The sequence below is a fragment of the Idiotropiscis lumnitzeri genome, chromosome 7, assembly GCF_059441095.1.
Source record: "Idiotropiscis lumnitzeri isolate Australia: NSW breed Sydney's pygmy pipehorse chromosome 7, RoL_Ilum_1.0, whole genome shotgun sequence".
In the NCBI taxonomy this organism is placed as follows: domain Eukaryota; kingdom Metazoa; phylum Chordata; class Actinopteri; order Syngnathiformes; family Syngnathidae; genus Idiotropiscis; species Idiotropiscis lumnitzeri.
The window spans coordinates 1,310,694-1,327,584 of NC_142397.1; the positions used below are offsets into that span (position 1 = coordinate 1,310,694).

At 46.0% G+C, this 16,891-nt stretch overlaps 1 protein-coding gene across 6 annotated transcripts in view; it reads left to right on the forward strand.

Annotated features, from left to right (window-relative positions):
• Positions 1 to 792: 792 nt before the first annotated feature.
• Positions 793 to 16,891, forward strand: part of LOC148333023 (protein furry homolog) — a 41,543-nt gene continuing 25,444 nt past the window's right edge. For 2 of the 6 annotated variants that reach the window (XM_088301479.1, XM_088301483.1), the window contains exons 1-20: positions 2,930 to 3,269; positions 7,637 to 7,836; positions 8,793 to 8,846; positions 10,040 to 10,179; positions 10,251 to 10,341; positions 11,252 to 11,331; positions 11,417 to 11,497; positions 11,991 to 12,159; positions 12,882 to 12,974; positions 13,112 to 13,210; positions 13,475 to 13,576; positions 13,647 to 13,750; positions 14,277 to 14,385; positions 14,456 to 14,542; positions 14,613 to 14,784; positions 14,952 to 15,084; positions 15,358 to 15,465; positions 15,899 to 16,151; positions 16,381 to 16,563; positions 16,637 to 16,723. In XM_088301479.1, coding sequence (XP_088157605.1) covers positions 3,200 to 3,269; positions 7,637 to 7,836; positions 8,793 to 8,846; positions 10,040 to 10,179; positions 10,251 to 10,341; positions 11,252 to 11,331; positions 11,417 to 11,497; positions 11,991 to 12,159; positions 12,882 to 12,974; positions 13,112 to 13,210; positions 13,475 to 13,576; positions 13,647 to 13,750; positions 14,277 to 14,385; positions 14,456 to 14,542; positions 14,613 to 14,784; positions 14,952 to 15,084; positions 15,358 to 15,465; positions 15,899 to 16,151; positions 16,381 to 16,563; positions 16,637 to 16,723 — 2,415 coding nt within the window. In that variant the 5' untranslated portion in view covers positions 2,930 to 3,199. Of the gene's footprint in view, positions 1,154 to 2,929; positions 3,270 to 5,614; positions 5,854 to 7,636; positions 7,837 to 8,792; positions 8,847 to 10,039; positions 10,180 to 10,250; positions 10,342 to 11,251; positions 11,332 to 11,416; positions 11,498 to 11,990; positions 12,160 to 12,881; positions 12,975 to 13,111; positions 13,211 to 13,474; positions 13,577 to 13,646; positions 13,751 to 14,276; positions 14,386 to 14,455; positions 14,543 to 14,612; positions 14,785 to 14,951; positions 15,085 to 15,357; positions 15,466 to 15,898; positions 16,152 to 16,380; positions 16,564 to 16,636; positions 16,724 to 16,891 lie in introns of those variants that run through there. The other 4 variants (XM_088301480.1, XM_088301478.1, XM_088301481.1 and 1 more) reach the window with 4 other exon arrangements.

Here is a 16,891-nt window from a genome sequence, read left to right on the forward strand (position 1 = left end):
CTCCAAATTTACACATGCGGAATGAACTACTAGAAAGTACACATTTGTTTTCTAAAGTGGGGAATTCAAAGTCAAATGTGGTCAGAATAAGAAACAAGAACAGATGAATAAGAGAGTTATGTCGTCAGTAGTTTGGAGAATATTAGAGCGATGTTAATTTGTCAGCATTGCACAGCACTTCGCATTCACTGCGAAAAAAATGTAAACCACTTGTGGCTTTGTTGTCATACATGCATTGGCCGCTAGAGGGGGCGCTGTTCCTGTAAATGTTCTGCACATTTCCTTTTTGACACTAGCTCCTGTCCTGATACCCTTTTTCCTTCAAAAAATAAAACACGTCAGTCGTCCACTTGGTTTCACTTTAAAAAATTTTTATTTCTCATTATTTTTGCTTTGTCTTTTTTTTTATTTATTTCTTTTTCCATTTTCTTCCGAGCGAGGCCTCTAATTCATCTCATTTTTCATATTGCATCTTGTCTGCTAATAACCGGCGGCCGGCGGCGGGGGTGTGCACGATTCTACCAGTCAAATAGCGCAAGACAAATACAGGATATGTATTCAGCAATGCCTGGTGGGCACACACGCACACACACACACACACACACACACACCCACGCACCCCCGCACACGCACTAGGCGGGGATGTTGCTCTCCTTTTCTGCCCCTCCCTCTTTTTTAGTCATGACTTCTTCTCTCCTCGCCTTTTGGCCCCAAAAAGAGGAGGGGCTGTCCAAGTAATTTAATACCTGTCCAATTCATGACTTTTTTTTTTTGGACCGTAACTAGCTCAACTGCCCTGACAAGTGGTGAGGTTAGCACACATGAGCAGGCAGAGGGAGAGGAGGCAAGCCGAAAGCGAGAGGGGGGGGGTCCTTACCTTCAAGTGCAAGAAAAGGAGAAGACGACGACAAAGACGAAGGAGGGAACGTGTCCTCTTTACATGGAAGAATGATGGAAGTGACCCGGCGCTCGCCGCCTGCCAACATGAGCTCAGAGGCCGAGACGGGCACGGGAACAGGGACAGAGTGTCCGCAGGATGAGGTGGTCCCTGCGCTCCCGCGGCACGTTGCCAATTTGGATGCCTTCCCGCCGCGGGACTTTAGAGGGAAGTTTAAAAAGATGCGGCACAAGAAGAGGCCCACCATCCTTGAAAGTAGGTGCAGTTCATATTCGTTTGGCGTCCTCCAAAGACGTTTTCGAGTAGTGGATCGTTTTTTTTTTTTAATCTAATTTAATGTGGTTTTTAATTGGGGAAAAATAGCATCTGCATCTCTAATAGTCATTCCTTGCAGAGGATAAACAATATGTCTCTGACTTTTATCTTTCTATGTGTGTTGCCTCATCGTTTTTGTTCAGATCAGTCATTGAAAGGGGAAAAATACCACACTTTTATAGATGCTAATTATTAGCCGATGTTCTTTCAACATGTTAGCATTAAGTTAGCGCAAGCTATGTACTTCCATCCTTCCTTTGTGGCTGAAAAACAAATCAAATAATTCGAATTCAACAAATGGGTCAGAGCAATTAGCTGTTTTTTTTGGGGTTGTTTTTTTGCGAGTCCGTCGGCTAGCTCACGTTTGCTTCTCTGCTTGGACTCAGCTAAAAAAGAATTTTGTAACAGAGCTTGCGCTGAGAAAAAGTCGTCCGATCGTGGAATGACCCGCCGAGTATTAAAGGAGCGAAGGTCCCAAGATGTGAAGGGGCCCCTGGGGGCCCGGGGGGGGGGGATGTATATAGCGCAGAGATAGAGTCGACACATAGCTCGCATTCCTCACCTTCATCAGCGCTTGATAATGCTCTTAATAACGTTTTAATGTGGCACAGTCATTTTTCTTCGGCTCTTACACGTTATTGGGGTTGGGCTTTTTCACATGTCAACATTTATTTGGAGCAGACACAACATTAGGTACACTTCCCTTCTAAAACCAGATTAATTTGAATTGTATTTTCGATGATCGACATAAGGTAGACAGACCAGTTGGGACGACATGTCGCATATCGTCGCTGTCCAATTTTGTCCACGGGCACCACACCCAAGTCCTTGTTGCCTTATTCAACACAAAATTTCATAAACGGGTTGAGGCTGTTTGTCTGATTTGCATTTCAGACATTTTGCATTTCATGCATGGAAATGTTGCGACCTTTTTTTCCCTTCTTCATCAAACAACCTGTTGATTGTCATAACATTTATTCTTGTGCGCGAACTGCAACTGAGGAAACATTAACAGCTCAATATTATTCAAGTCTTCCCGATGACATCACACGCTTGATGTTGAACAATTTGTGTCGTCATACGTTACGTCGTATTACATACACTTGCGTTGTTTTATTCTGATGCTCGTCATTTTCTTCCAAATATTTTGCCAATTCTGCCACAATGTCTGGCTGCCTCCTGAGACTTAACTAAACTTTCGTGTCGTTAAATGTCGGAAATATAACCAGTCGGGTTTGTGTGCGCGTTCCGTAGACCTTAATCGTCTTCTTCGTCTTCTCAGCACTGACGTGGTTGAGAAAAAAAAATTGGATCAAACATGGAAAATGTGAGTACAAAACAACAACGCGTGAGATTCTCTGCTGCCATCTAGTGGCAGTTTGTCTGAAGCTCACTCGTGGGCCCAATTTTGGCTTGTAACGCAAAGCAAAAAAGTGACCCGGCGAGCGAGCGAGCGAGCGTATGTGCATTTGACAAGCGCTGTCAGAACATGAAGGAGGCCAACAGCCAACCGTCAGAGCTCCCCTAAGCGCCGATAATCCATGCTGCTCTCATGATCACTTTAATGCGGTCTTCCCACCGCTCTAACAGATGTTCCTGCTCATGCTTATAGTTCCTCTCCATCGACGGCAGACGAGAGATACGTCGGTGTAATGCACTCCTCCTCATCATCACGAGGCAGCGCACGCAGACAAACAGTAGTTATTATTAACCGCACGCCGGCTAAGAGGATTGCTTCGTGCACTCCCGGCCTCCACACCCAGCCATTTAAAGGGAACTCGCACTCCCGCCCACCGCCCACCTCTCGCTGTCCACGGCGAAATGCTCAGCGGCATCGGTGGAGGCTAGCGGGGGAGCGGGGAGGAAGCACGCCAGCGGGAGGACGTCGGGCGAGCGGCACAGTCTTCACAGTCGCCGGCCTGTTCGCCTCGGAGGCTGCGGGAAGTTCTGACGGCGACGCTGGTCCCAGATCAGCCGCCGCCGATCATGGCCGGCCAGCAGGACTCGGGCTTCTTTGAGATCAGCATCAGATCTCTGCTCAAGTCGTGGAGTGGCTGTGAGTAGTTGCTTGGTCTCTTCCAAATTGATTTGTGATCTCAAAACCATTTTTTTCGTTTGGCGTGACCTCACTTTGAAATTCCAGCAAAAGTAAATCCTGGATTGTGTTTTGAGATTATGAAGGAAGTACACAAATGCAAATGTAACAGAAAGATACCGTCCAATTCATGTTTCACTTCTCTCCAGATCGACCTGCGATAGGTGACAATACACGGCCATAAAAACATCGCGAAACTGGTTGGACCCTTCCTGCTTAAATTTGTCGGAACAAATTAGTAATGTGTCAAATGAAAAAATTGCAAGCCTAAAATATTGAGAAAGTACTGCATACATTTTCTGCATTCGAGGCCTTTAAGAGGCGGGGCCTGCTGTGGTGACAAGTGACATCCGCGAGTGTGCGTGAGTGTCTGGGTGTGAGCTGCGGTTGACAGCAGCTGCCGTGTCAGTTTGATATGAGCGCTACCTCTGCCTTTTATTTCCATTTTTGTGGTTTTCCAAAAATGGTGACAAGCTTTTGCATTTGCATAAAATGTCTCCGAAGGCTGGACGAGGCTTTTGGGCCTTCAGTGTCATTTTTTTTCCCCTCCAACGTAGCTATTTTTCATCCAATGGAATTTGTATTTGTCCGTTTCTTAGCAACAGCATCGCCACAGTAACGCATCCTCCTCCGAGAAGTTGTTGATCGTGCACTGAGTCACTATCGTGACGTCACGGCCTCTCTGATTGCATGCAACAATTCAGTAGCTCATTTCTCGACTGTTTATGAAGACAAGTGACGACCTAAATTTGCTACATTATAAATGTCTCCATTCATGAAGCCAAATAATTGTCATCATTTTTTTTTGTATTCCTTGTTATTGTGCTTAAATTTTCTTTTCTTTTTTTGAATCCATCATGGCTAGCCAGGGCACTACAGAGGAAAAACAGCCTTTTGGCTCTTTTTTCTTTTCTTTTTTGAAACCATTGCATTGAATTGCAATTGGACACCTGGCCGAAAGCAGCCTTATTTTTTTTTTTGAAAAACAGATGTTTGCACGAGCGTATATGCAATGATTCAGCATCTCGCTCGGCCGTATTTAAGCGCAGTGTGTGTGCAGAGTTGTCTCGCGGTCTAAAGCGCTCTTGGTAAGCGGGAGGACGCACTAATAGGATTAGTGGAGCTTCACCTGCAGCCGAGCTGGCTTCTTTCGTTGAGGCCATACGGGGAGGAGATCAGCTGCTGTGTTTTTTTTTGTTTTTTTTAAGAGCCTCTTGAAAATGAAAGTGATTGGCAAGCAGTCTGATACACCACAAAGTCCTGACGTGACGCCGTAAATACAAACGGCGTTTAAATGTAAACGGAAACGTGCTTACGGCCCACCGAGTCTTTACTTGATGATGGTGTTGCATAATCAAGCCACAGTTTGTTAATGCCCACCTCGCGCGTGCTTGTGCATTAATGTTTTCTGCGCCGCTCTTATCAAGCTTCCATCTGTGACTTGTTTGAAATAAATGGAAGCACCGATTCTCAAAGAGCCATTCACTCTTTAGTTTGTTATAAAAGTGATGTCATGTCGTCAGAATTTTCACACTGAATGCAGCCTTTTATTGATTGGACTATTTTTCCATTTCCCTCAACACGAGTCAGTGAGCCTTGCACGTTAACAAGGGTGGCGTCTATTTTATTTTGTATTTTTTTTCCACTCCCTTTGGCGTCGAACCTTGACATCGTAAAGCTACGGGCAGGGTGTTTCTGCTGCTTACCTAACATGACGCACAACTTTTTTATTAGTTTTGAAATCTGCTGTAGGAACAGAGTGGGTTTATTTATAGTCATGTGAGTGCGTGGGCGATGATAAGGGAACCCCCCCCCCCCCACCTTCTCAGGTTCTTTGAATGCGTTGAATCGAACGTTACGCGCCTTTCTGTGACTCCTCCAGTCTCTCTGCACCTCTATCGCAACCTCAATTCGATTCTTTTCGATTATCTGTGAGAAGGGAGCCGGTTGTTTTCTTAATTGTGCGCTTCTCAGGGGAATGTACCGCGCTGGGTTTGTTTTCAGCGCGGCGTCGCTGATGTCATGTCCCCGCAAATCCCCTTGTTTGCCGGTCACATGTCCGAGTCACAAACGGCACAATTGCGCCCTCCATCTTGATGTCTGATCGAGTGACTGTCATGTCAGTATAGGACCACCCCCCCCCACACCACCGCCGCCGTCCCTCCCCTGCAGGGATAATTATAGCCACACAGTTATGCCCACGTAGCATCACCACACTTTGCCCGGGCTAAAAATTCCCGCTTGACCTTCACTCCTGGAAGGCGGCACAGACGAGAGGGGGAAGCCAAACACAGACCTCAGGGAAGGAGAGCGTCACAAGAGTTTCGTGTCTCGTCCGCGCCCGTTTCCACACACCCACCATGGAAACTATTCCCGGGGAGGACGCGGCCTGCTGACACACAGGACATGGACGTGGGCGGCTTTTCTTAGGGGAGGATTTTGGGGGGGGCTTCAACCCTGGAGACGGCGTCCGGCTTGCACACCATGGACGCCACGGCCATGTGCTGGAGTAAGGCCAGCGTCATCAGCTTCATCAAGGGCCTGGGTAGGTGCTGAGAGCGGTCGCACATGCTCCTCATTCCTTGAAAAGCGGCACGGCACGGCACGCCACATGTCCCGGGAAGACCCGGACAGCGCCGCCATGTTTACACTGCCGTCGCGTCGCAAGATTCACGAGAATTTTCAAAGTTGGAAACTTAATTTCCGAAGACATATCAAACCAAATGTGATTGAGCGATCATTAATAGAAATTAGCGATGGATCGGCACGCTCAGACTTACAGTTAGTTCATATTTCTTTCTTAGAAATGGAGACCGTCTAAAACAGTGTAAAAAAGTCATTGAGTCATAATAAGCTTTTTTATGCATACTTGTAAAGTTTTAGAAAACAGCAAGACGTCAAGCTCCAACATGCGCTAGCTATGGTGGAAGTGAACTACAAATATGGCGGCAAGTAAACATCCTTTCAAAACAAAGGCCACTTGCTTTCCTCAAACTGTTTACTCAGCTGAAGTTTAGTGTCAAACTAAACGTTATCAAAGAGGATTGCCTGTTGCATATTTAGCCGAAGCACATACCTTTGCCTGAATTGACGCGAACGCACGATACGTAATGCCATAGACGGGCTAACGAAGCTCGCATCACCCTTGCTGGAATTGTAAACTTGTTAAACGACTGGTTTCAACAAAAGCGTTGGCTCACGTGTAGGCAGAGCAGACGACAATGATCACAGGCATATATTCTTTATCCTCTGGCAAAAATCACAATTGTCAATATTTATAGTGAATAGTTTGCCTCGCTGGCAGAGACTGACCATTTTCATATTTGTAAAAGAAAATTGAGCGCAACTTTTGTATTGGTGCTCACTCTCATTTTACGTAATCAAAGGCGGTGGTCGTCATCGCCACTCGATACGGTTGGTCGCACGCGTGAGATCTTTGACTGCCCTCACGGGTCACCGACATCGTATCGTTGGTAGGAAATGAAAACAGCAGCTGCTGCCCATGAGGCTTTCATTTTCCTTGCGCGGCGTCGCTGTCGGAAAGCAAAAGTCGCCGCCCTTTGGTCAGCGTGCATAAGGAATGTTCATCATGGCGGCAATTTTCCTGTCCATGTTTGTGGGAATTCTCCGTCTCGCGCGCAAAACTCTCATGATTTATTAGCGGGTTTTGTTGTTATCAGAGCTGGGCACTTGACCCTTTTTTGCCGATCAGTCCCCTGCCTTCCGATCGCGATCTGAGTAGCCTTCCGGCCTCGACCCTCCGGCCTTATTCATAAAAATTGTCGCCCCCCGTAGGGGTCTCCTGGAACTGACTCCTTAGTGCCCCCTTGAAAGTTTAAAAAAAAAAATCACCTCCCAACACCAGTTTCACCTATTACTCATAAAAAAGGACCCCCCCCTTCCTGAAGATTTCACAGCAAGTTTGTCATTTTGGTTTGAAGAAGCTATTTTGGATGAATTACAGAGCTCAGAATTTTCCCCTTCATCAGAAGCAGGTAACAGTGATTGCAAAGCAAATGTTCTTCCATCAGATGGCAGAAAGTACAATAAAGTGCGGATCCACCTGCTGAATAAGTCGTGTCTTCCTGTGGGTGTGTCCTCATGATTTTGGTTGTGGTGTAGCATCCGATTTTTAGAATAGAAAACACGTTCCTTTGTTCAATAAAGTTTGAGAAACACTTTGACATGACGTGCCACCATCAGCGATTCTCAAGGTGTGCTCGTGTTATGCAGGCTCCCTCGAGTGGTATGCGAAAGAATCACTGAATTAAACGTTCAAAATGCATAATGTGACATCGTCTTAAACCATTATTGTGTTGCGTCCGCAGCCTCGCCCGTGGGCAATGGTTACAACAAGCCGCCCCTCCCACCGGTCTGCAGTCCTCAGGGGGAGAAGGGCACGCCGGTCGCCATGCCCATCAGCGTGGACCCGGAGAGTAAGCCGGGTGAGTACGTCCTGAAGAGCCTCTTCGCCATCTTCACCACCGTGTCAGACCGCAAGATCCGCGTCATCATGGCGGAGCCGCTGGTGAGTTAGATAACCCCCCCCCTTAACTCATTGAATCCCAGCCGTTCTCACAGCGTTTTTTTTTTCTTCTGGATTTTGACTGATTTAGGCCTACATAATATTGTGCTCTAAACATATAAAAACATGGAGCTCTGACGCAAAAGGCAAAGACGTATAAATACGTCTTTGGGAGGCAGGGACTACAACTTTCAAAACGTATATATACGTCTTATGGATGGAATCGGATATTTCACGAGCTTTGGTTTGAATTTAGGGGTTCGGTTATGGTTGAGATTACGGTAATGGTGATGCTTGTTTAGAGATTAGTCTTGGAAGAAATTCCATTTCAGACACAATAACAGACAAAATATAAAAACAGGGCTAAAAAACAAATTGTAGTCCACTTCACTCCACAACAATGCGGCACATGTTGTCATGTTCAAGTCTCCATGTGGCATGCGCAACGTCATTTAAAGAATGCAATAAATCACCTCCCGGGTGGTCCGCACGGACTTGTTAATGAGCACCGGGAGGTGCGATCGTTCTCCGTGTCAGCAAGCCTCCCTCCAGGACGTCTCCCTATTTGTGTTTTTCCTCCCAGTGGAGACCAGGAGGAGGAAAAAAAAAAAGTGAAAGCCACATTAACACTTACGTTGCGCTGCTAGGCGTTAAATATTCTGCTTGTTGACAAATTGATTTCATGACAAATATTCTTATTTGTCCGCCTGACACTTAACGGTCATTGAATTCATGAAGCGGATGCGCTTGAGTGCCGTAAAACTCGTTAGGTGGCATTAATCCCTCATGAGAGCTGTCATCGCGTCGCATGATGGACGACTTTCATCTTAATGATGCATCTTTCATGTCGGCGGCAGCTTGCATACTGGCGCCACCGTTGGTCGCAATGAGTTGAAAAATGTGGCACGGGTGACGCGCCAGTTTGAGAGAATAACAACTTTTTTTTGTTTGTTTTTCAGGAAAAGCCCTTGACAAAGTCTCTTCAGAGGGGTGAAGATCCTCACTTTGACCAAGTAAGCATGAGTTGTGTTTGACTGGGTGCATGCATCACGTGCACAAATTAAGAAGTGTCATTTGGTGACTTTGTGACGAAGTGCTGTCTCCTTGAGTGAAAACACATGCCGAGTGGCACGTTTACGATCTGCCTCGGTTGTTTTATTGGAGGTCATTTTCGTTGAGGGCTCAAGAGCGAAATAATATTCATGTATAAAATTCATCAGGGTATATATTTTTCCATCAAGACAACAAATTGATGGATAATTTGTTTTGAGATCAGATGTCAAAGAAAATCAACTATTGTTGAAGGGGTTTAGAAAAAAAATGCTCACAATATATCCCAAAGAGAATTTGCAAAGTTGGTCCAGATTTTTAGCAAGATTGATTTTGTGGGCCACTTAAAAATGTTGTCAGGCCTTGAGTTTCACACTTGTGCTTTAAACTGACAAATGTTTCTCGTTGGCCGTTTGTTCTTCCGGGTGGGGTGCAGTCCCCCACCTGCGAGCGTGTTCCCCTCTCAGAGCTCCGACGATCACCTGAAAAGCCTCACAGGCTCGCATCCCCGACAGAACCTTTTTGTGAGCCAGCGGAGGGCCAGGCATGTTTACCTTGAGCCCTGGCTCCGGTCCGAGGTGCGTCCGTGCGGGCGGCCGCTTGTGCTTGCGTTGAGAGCCTCCTTTCACGGCGGCCCACAGCCTCGCGTTTGTGCTGCTGCATGAAGCGCATTCAAGCGGCCTGCGCACAGAGCCCGGATTCTTCTCCAAGCCTTGTGCTCGATGAAGGCCTCGCTTGTGTTGACTCGCCAGGCTCTCCTCCCTTCCTGTGTGCTCCGAACCCGCCCGTTCCTTCCTTTCCCTCACACCTCCCTCCGACAGCTGACGCAGGCGGCTTACGGGCACCTTGTCTCCCCGCATTGCCGTGACAACCTCGCCCTATGCTTGTAATCAAAACACCCTCACTCCCGAATCGTCATTTTTGCACATGAAAACAAATTTGTGTTAGCCTACTCGGTGAAAGTTTTGGGCCACCGCAAGTTTTGCTCAAATGGGTTTTGTATTCTTGGTATGTGGTCAATTAACTCATTCAACAGCAGCCGAGTAAAAAGAAAAAAAAATGAATCTTTGACGTCTGTCGCCGTCAATGGTAGTCAAGTGGGGAAGGCGCCGACTGATGGCCGACTCTGATGGGCGTTTGCGTCTTCTGCTTGCAGTTGATAAGCACCATGAGCTCCTTGGCCGAGTACTGCCTGCCCTCCATCCTGCGCACGCTCTTCGACTGGTACAAACGGCAAAATGGCCTGGAGGAGGAGCTGCGCGAGTACCGGCCCAGAGCCAACGCCAAGTCCAAAAAGTGAGATTGACAAGCAACAAAACACGACGCTGTCCTCCGTCAGCTTGTTGTTACGCCTTTGTGTGTTTCAGTGACGAGCAGCAGAGGGATTTTTTACTTGAAAGGAGGGATTTGGCCATCGACTTCATCTTTTCCCTCGCACTCATAGAAGTGCTGAAGCAGGTGACTTGCGTATTTGACAACACATTAGTGAGAGGCCGATCGGCATCTGCCTTTTTTTTTTTTACTTTCAAGGCCGATAAATTAAAAGCTGCTTTATTTTGGCTGACTGCAGCACACTTTTATCTCTCTCGCTGTGCTGTGCTGGTGGCCCTGCGTGCAGAAGCCGATTGGCCCGCCCACAGCACCATCTGATTGGTTCCTTGTGCAGTGGGTCGCAGCCAATCAGCAGTCAGCTGCGTGTTTTCTTTTTCAGCTCCAGTCACACACACAACAGGAGGCGACAGACTTTGCCAAATTTTTAAGAAATTCAGCTGAGCCTGAGAGCTCCTTGCACTTTTTCTTAGACTTTTAAAACTAAGTGGTCTATTTTCTAAGATCTAAAAAAGCTTTAACATGTTACAAATCACTGAAGAATGCTCTTTATTGCCATTGTACTCCGTCTACAACGAGATCGGCTTAATAAACATGTGCTTAAAGGCAATTTATCGAAATTAAGTTTTGGAGATGCTCTTTTTCCAAATTTTGACACCATCTGAACCCTTTTTTCAACAAATGAATATCGGTGATCGGCTTCCCCGACTACTAATAATCGGTATCAGCCCCGCAAAAAGCAGATCGGTCAATCACTATAACACATGGTCAAGCAGTCTTAAACATTCGTGAGCGTATAACAATTAAACAAAGAACAGGCCAAAATGGCCAACAACATCGAGCAAAGTAAATAAATAACGGCGTTCAAAATGTTAGCTTATTTAGCATGAGCTACCATCGGCCGGTTTGCTATCTAGCTAGCTCAAGTCTGCTTTTATAAAGATGATGATGTTTATTAAAAAAGAGGTTTACATACCATGTCTCAATGATGTCCACTTTTTTGTCTTGTATTTTATTTTGTCTCTTAATAACTCGCCAGATGCCGCTGCATCCCGTTCTCGACAGCTTGGTCAACGCGGTCATCAACTTAGCCTTTAAGCACTTTAGATACCAAGAAGGGTAAAGTCTTTGATTTTTTTCCGCAAAACATTTCTCGACAACTTTTCCTTTACCCTCTTTTCTTTTCTTTTTTTCTCTCCGACAGATATCACGGTCCCAACGCTGGCAACATTCACACTGTCGCCGACCTTTATGCCGAGGTCATCGGCGTGCTGGCTCAGTCCAAGTGAGTCCATGAACGCTTATGGCATTTGTCTCCCGTTCAGGAGACCGGAACATGTTTTGGGACCTCTCATTTTTGGACGTATGACCCACTCGCACCAAACTAGGGCTGGAAATGGATGCGTGTTTTCAGATCAGCCCAGCACGGAACAAAGCTCTTAAAATAGAGCCAGGCTTGAGGCGCTCACGAACGTTTGATGAACCCTAAAACGGCCATGAATGAAATGTTGTTTCTCACGCCATGTTTGTGCGTCGGGATCGAAAGTTTATTCTCACCAAGTTCAATTTAAGAGGGATCAGGCGCTCAACCGGGAGCTCATCTTTACAGTGCAGACTCACCGACGACGACTTGGAGGAGAAGTTGGATTGGGGTGATATTTTTAGGAGGCAGCTTGAGTCTCGCTGGAACGGTGCCATGTTTTTAAGACACGCAGGAAGTGCTGATTTGTGTGACGGTGGTCTCACGTCGGAAATGTCGTTGTGTTGTCGGTCCTCAGGTTTCCTGCCGTGAAGAAAAAGTTCACGACCGAGCTGAAGGAGCTCAGGCAGAAAGAGCAGAGTCCATTCGTGGTCCAGAGTACCATCAGCCTCATCATGGGGGTCAAGTTCTTTCGAATTAAGATGTATCCTGTGGAGGATTTCGAAGCGTCATTTCAGTTCATGCAGGTAATCCAAACATTTGGGGAATGTCACACGTGCAGCTTGTCAAAAAAAAAAAAAAAAAACATTGCGCCGTAGCGCCCGTTGTCCCGGAAGTCATTTCTTTCGCCGCTGCTTGTATGCTAGGCGCTAAGCTAGCTTGCGCCGCAGCATTATGGACTTTATTTATTTATTGATTTAAATAATTGTATAATAATAAATAAATAATAATAATGATTTTATTGACATAATCTTACATTTATGTACAAAGAAAATATACATTAGCACAATATTTAAAATATTTTGGTGTTAAAAAAAATATTTTCATACACACAGTTCGACATTAATGCAAAATTATACTTGACGGAAAGTCGTTTTTCGAAACTTGAAAAAAACGCCCCCCTTCACAAAACCTCTTCAGTGTCCTTGAATTATTACAGTCATAGCTTTGATTGTTTTTAATGCTGTGATGGCATTTTCTGTCATGTTTGGAAATGTCAGTGAAGAAAATCACTAAATTCAATGGCAATATCTGTCAGAAAAATTGCACGACCATTTTTTTCCTAAAATCGTTCCGCCCGCTCGTAAAGCACAAAAGTCAGGTGAAGACGACAGAGACGACTTTGACGACACAGCCCAGGGTTCGACTCAAAGTCACTTTTCAGTTGATGGGCTAACAAGTTTGGCTTGGATGTGATCTTAAAAAAGATCAAATCTGTTTACCTCCCGTGTAAATGTGTTCTTTGTAGGAATGCGCCCAATACTTCCTGGAGGTGAAGGACAAGGACATTAAGCATGCCTTGGCTGGGCTTTTTGTTGAAATTCTGGTTCCTGTTGCAGCAGTAAGCTATTTTGCCACTTGTCTCAACAAATAATGTCAAGTTTATTCAACAATTTCTCTCGTGGAGGAAAAAACCCCCCCAAAAACCTGAGTACTCCTCAGAGGAAGCGGCGTGCTCACGTGACTTCTTTGTCGCAGACGGTGAAGAACGAGGTGAACGTTCCCTGCCTGAGGAACTTTGTGGACAGCTTGTATGACACCACGCTCGACCTGTCGGCCAGAAAGAAGCATTCGCTGGTCAGTTCGCAGCTGCAAAACAAGCTCACATCACGAACGTCATTTCAGCGTGAGGCTCCCAGTAGAAGTTAGTCAAAGTGGAATTCAAGCAAGCTGTCGGCTTCCACCCGAAATGACCGACTTGCCACATGGGACCATGATAATTTTGCCCGTGTTCCTTTTGTGAAAGGCTTGTTCCACCAATTCAATCGGTGAAACCGACGTCAAGGTCGTTTGATTCATTTTCAAACTCGATTTGCTTCATCCCTCTCCCCGCCACGATAGGCTTTTTACCCGCTGGTGACTTGTCTGCTGTGCGTCAGCCAGAAGCAGTTCTTCCTCAACAGATGGCACGTCTTCCTCAACAGCTGCCTCTCGAATCTCAAGGTAATGTGACGTGAGCGACCGCGGAATGCCACGGTGCGACTCTCCACTCTGGTTTGTGATGGCGTTGCAGAGTCGAGACCCCAAGATGGCCCGCGTGGCGCTGGAGTCTCTGTATCGCCTGCTGTGGGTCTACATGATCAGGATCAAGTGCGAGAGTAATACGGCAACGCAAGGGTCAGCGTCCTCATACTTTGTCCTCATGCATACGCTCAGCCAGCAGATTCATGTGCTACATGACACTGGAAAACAAATCACTGACAATACTGAAGGGGAGGAAAAATGAAGTCGGCTAAAGGAGCAATATTTATCGACCAATGACTGGAAACTGAAGGTTATTGTTTTCTGGCTAGCTAGCTAGCTAGCTAGCCACCAACGATTTCTTTTTTTTTTTTTTTTTTTTAATTTGTCTTTTTATTACTATTTTAGATCGGTTACCCTAATTTTCTCTTTCCTTCATTTGTTCTTTTCTCTTGAATGATATTTGCAAAAGTAGAAACACGCTATTTTGCTAGCTAGCTCATGCTAAAAGCTAAAAATGCATTCTTTTATTTATTTGGCTATTTTTCGATGAAAACTGAGTATTATTGTCTTTATAGACAGAATTAAATGAGCTAACAACCATTCACAACTATGCTGTTCCAGAGAAGTCTATTATTTTGATTCCCAGCCTACGCTATTTTCTTTTGTCTTTTGTCCACAGTCGCCTCAACACCATCGTAACGACGCTTTTCCCCAAAGGCTCTCGCGGCGTGGTGCCGAGAGACATGCCTCTCAACATCTTTGTGAAAATGATCCAGTTTGTTGCACAGGTGAGGACAACATTGTCTCACAGTCACACTTGCGATTCGCCACATTTTCTTCCCTCTTCTTTCATGACAGGAAAGACTCGATTTTGCCATGAAAGAAATTATTTTTGATCTCCTGTGTGTGGGCAAACCTGCAAAAGCCTTCAGTCTTAATCCGGAGGTACGAACGCACGGAAAAGGTGGCAAACTGCATGAAACGTGCCATTAAACTCACGGTCCTCTCTTTGCAGAGAATGAATATCGGTCTGAGAGCTTTCTTGGTGGTGGCTGACAGACTTCAGCAGAAGGACGGCGAGCCTCCCATGCCCAACACCGGCTGCACTTTACCCTCGGGGAACACGTTGCGAGTCAAGAAGACGTACCTGAGCAAAACGCTCACAGACGAGGAGGCCAAAGTCATCGGTAAGGGGAGTGACGTCGTGGCCGTCAATTCTTTTGTGGAATCTCCCAAAAATATAAAAAGGGTGGAAAAACGAGTCGTTTCGTTCCATTCGGGTTTTTTTTGTGTTTTGTGTATGGACCGAGTTCAATTGGTAAACGGAGGTGCCGCTGTATTTGCTCCCCTTCAGGGATGTCCCAATATTACCAGCAGGTGCGTAAGGCCGTTGACAACATCCTGAGACATCTGGACAAGGAGGTGGGACGCTGCATGATGATGACCAACGCTCAGATGTTGAACAAAGAGCCCGAAGACATGATCACGTATGCGCAAGATGACCGAAATCAAGCCGTGTTGGTCTTGTGTATTATTTGTTCTTTCCAACAAAACGTCCAGGTCACAATTTGATTACGAAATCACATTTAGTCCTCTGGCTCCATTCTTTCATTTCATATTTGTTGGAGCTTAAAGCGAAAATTTGAAAAAAAAAAGTCCATTTCATTTTTGCATTTTCAATTGCCAATTGAAATCTAAAAAGAGCAATTTACAAATCTCGCCTCGATAGTCCGTTGAAATGTACACAAAATGCGTTTTAGGGGTGAACGGAAGCCCAAGATTGACTTGTTCAGGACGTGCGTGGCAGCCATTCCTCGCGTGATGCCCGACGGGATGTCCAAGTCGGAGCTCATCGACCTGCTCTCCCGGTGAGATGATGAACAATTGAGTCGAAAGTCTCACAATAAATAGTAGCGTGCACAATTTAGCTTAAACGAGGATGACGGAAACCTCAAACTTTGCCACCAAACATTACTATTTTCTTTATCTAGTATTTATGTCCAACTCCCTATCAATCGTAGTGTACTGCTAAATAAATAAATAAATACAAATCTGTGAGCCCAAACCTAATTGGACAAGATTTTTAACTGAAGGCTTTGCCAAAATTGAAACAAGCGACCTTATCTTCGCTTCTTCCAATTTTTGTTGAATTATTTCAAAAATTGACTACTTTCCTCTTCTAATTAGCTTCATTTTAACTCAACGAGCTAGTTTTGTGATTCCCAAATAGCATGAATGGTACAAACCACCCGAGATTGGAGGGCCTCTCCCCTCGAAAAATGTCTTTTCTTTGTCCATCAGATTGACGATCCACATGGACGACGAGCTCCGACTCATCGCTCAGAACTCTTTGCAAAGTCTGCTGGTGGACTTCTCGGACTGGCGGGACGATGTGCTGTTCGGCTTCGCCAACTTTGTGCTGCGTGAGGTCCATGACACCCACCAGGGGCTTTTAGACGCCTCGCTCAAGCTGCTGCTTCAGCTTCTCACGCAGTGGAAACTGACAGCGGCGGCGGGGAAGCGCTTCGACGTGGCTAAGATACACGCTGCCGAGGTGCTTCGATCCACGATATATTGACGTAATAAAACGTCTGACTCGTTTTTGATGTTTCAGTATTTTAATGTTGGCTTCAAATGTTGTAACTTGACTTGTGATTTGCTTAACCCGAGTCATGACTTGACTCGCTTGAAATTTTCTAGGGACTCAACAAGTTGATTAATTTTTTTTTTTGGGACTTTCTTGGAAGACTCGACTTAAAATTGCTGTTTTTGTCATCCGCAAGCTGCTGCAGACGAGCGCCAACGCCAAGACGGCGGCCGAGCGAGGGCCACGCAACGCCGTGTTGCATGCCGTTGAGGGTCTGGCGCTTGTGCTGCTCTGCTCCTGCCAGCTCAGCACTCGAAGGCTCGCCATCGCCGTCCTCAAGGAGATCCGCAGCCTTTTTGCCGCGGTCGGGCAGGCTGAGGTAAGGTCGGAGGCGGCAAGGTGGCCGGACGTGCTTCCGTGTTGAGTTCAGAGCCTCACGTCGTCTCCTGCAGGACGACGATAAACCCGTCATCGAGATCATGGACCAGCTCAGCCCCGCGATCGCCGGCAGCTTCGTCAACGTGGTCGTCTCGGACACAGTAAGTTGCGTCAGAGCCTCAAATGAGCCACAGTGCGATAACGGAGAAATGAAGAGAGATGAATATTGGCGTCAAACTCTGGCCCCCAGTGTGATTATATTTGGCCCACGAGGCTATACCAAATGACTACTATAGCATTTTACATTTTCAAAACTAAACATTGTATTG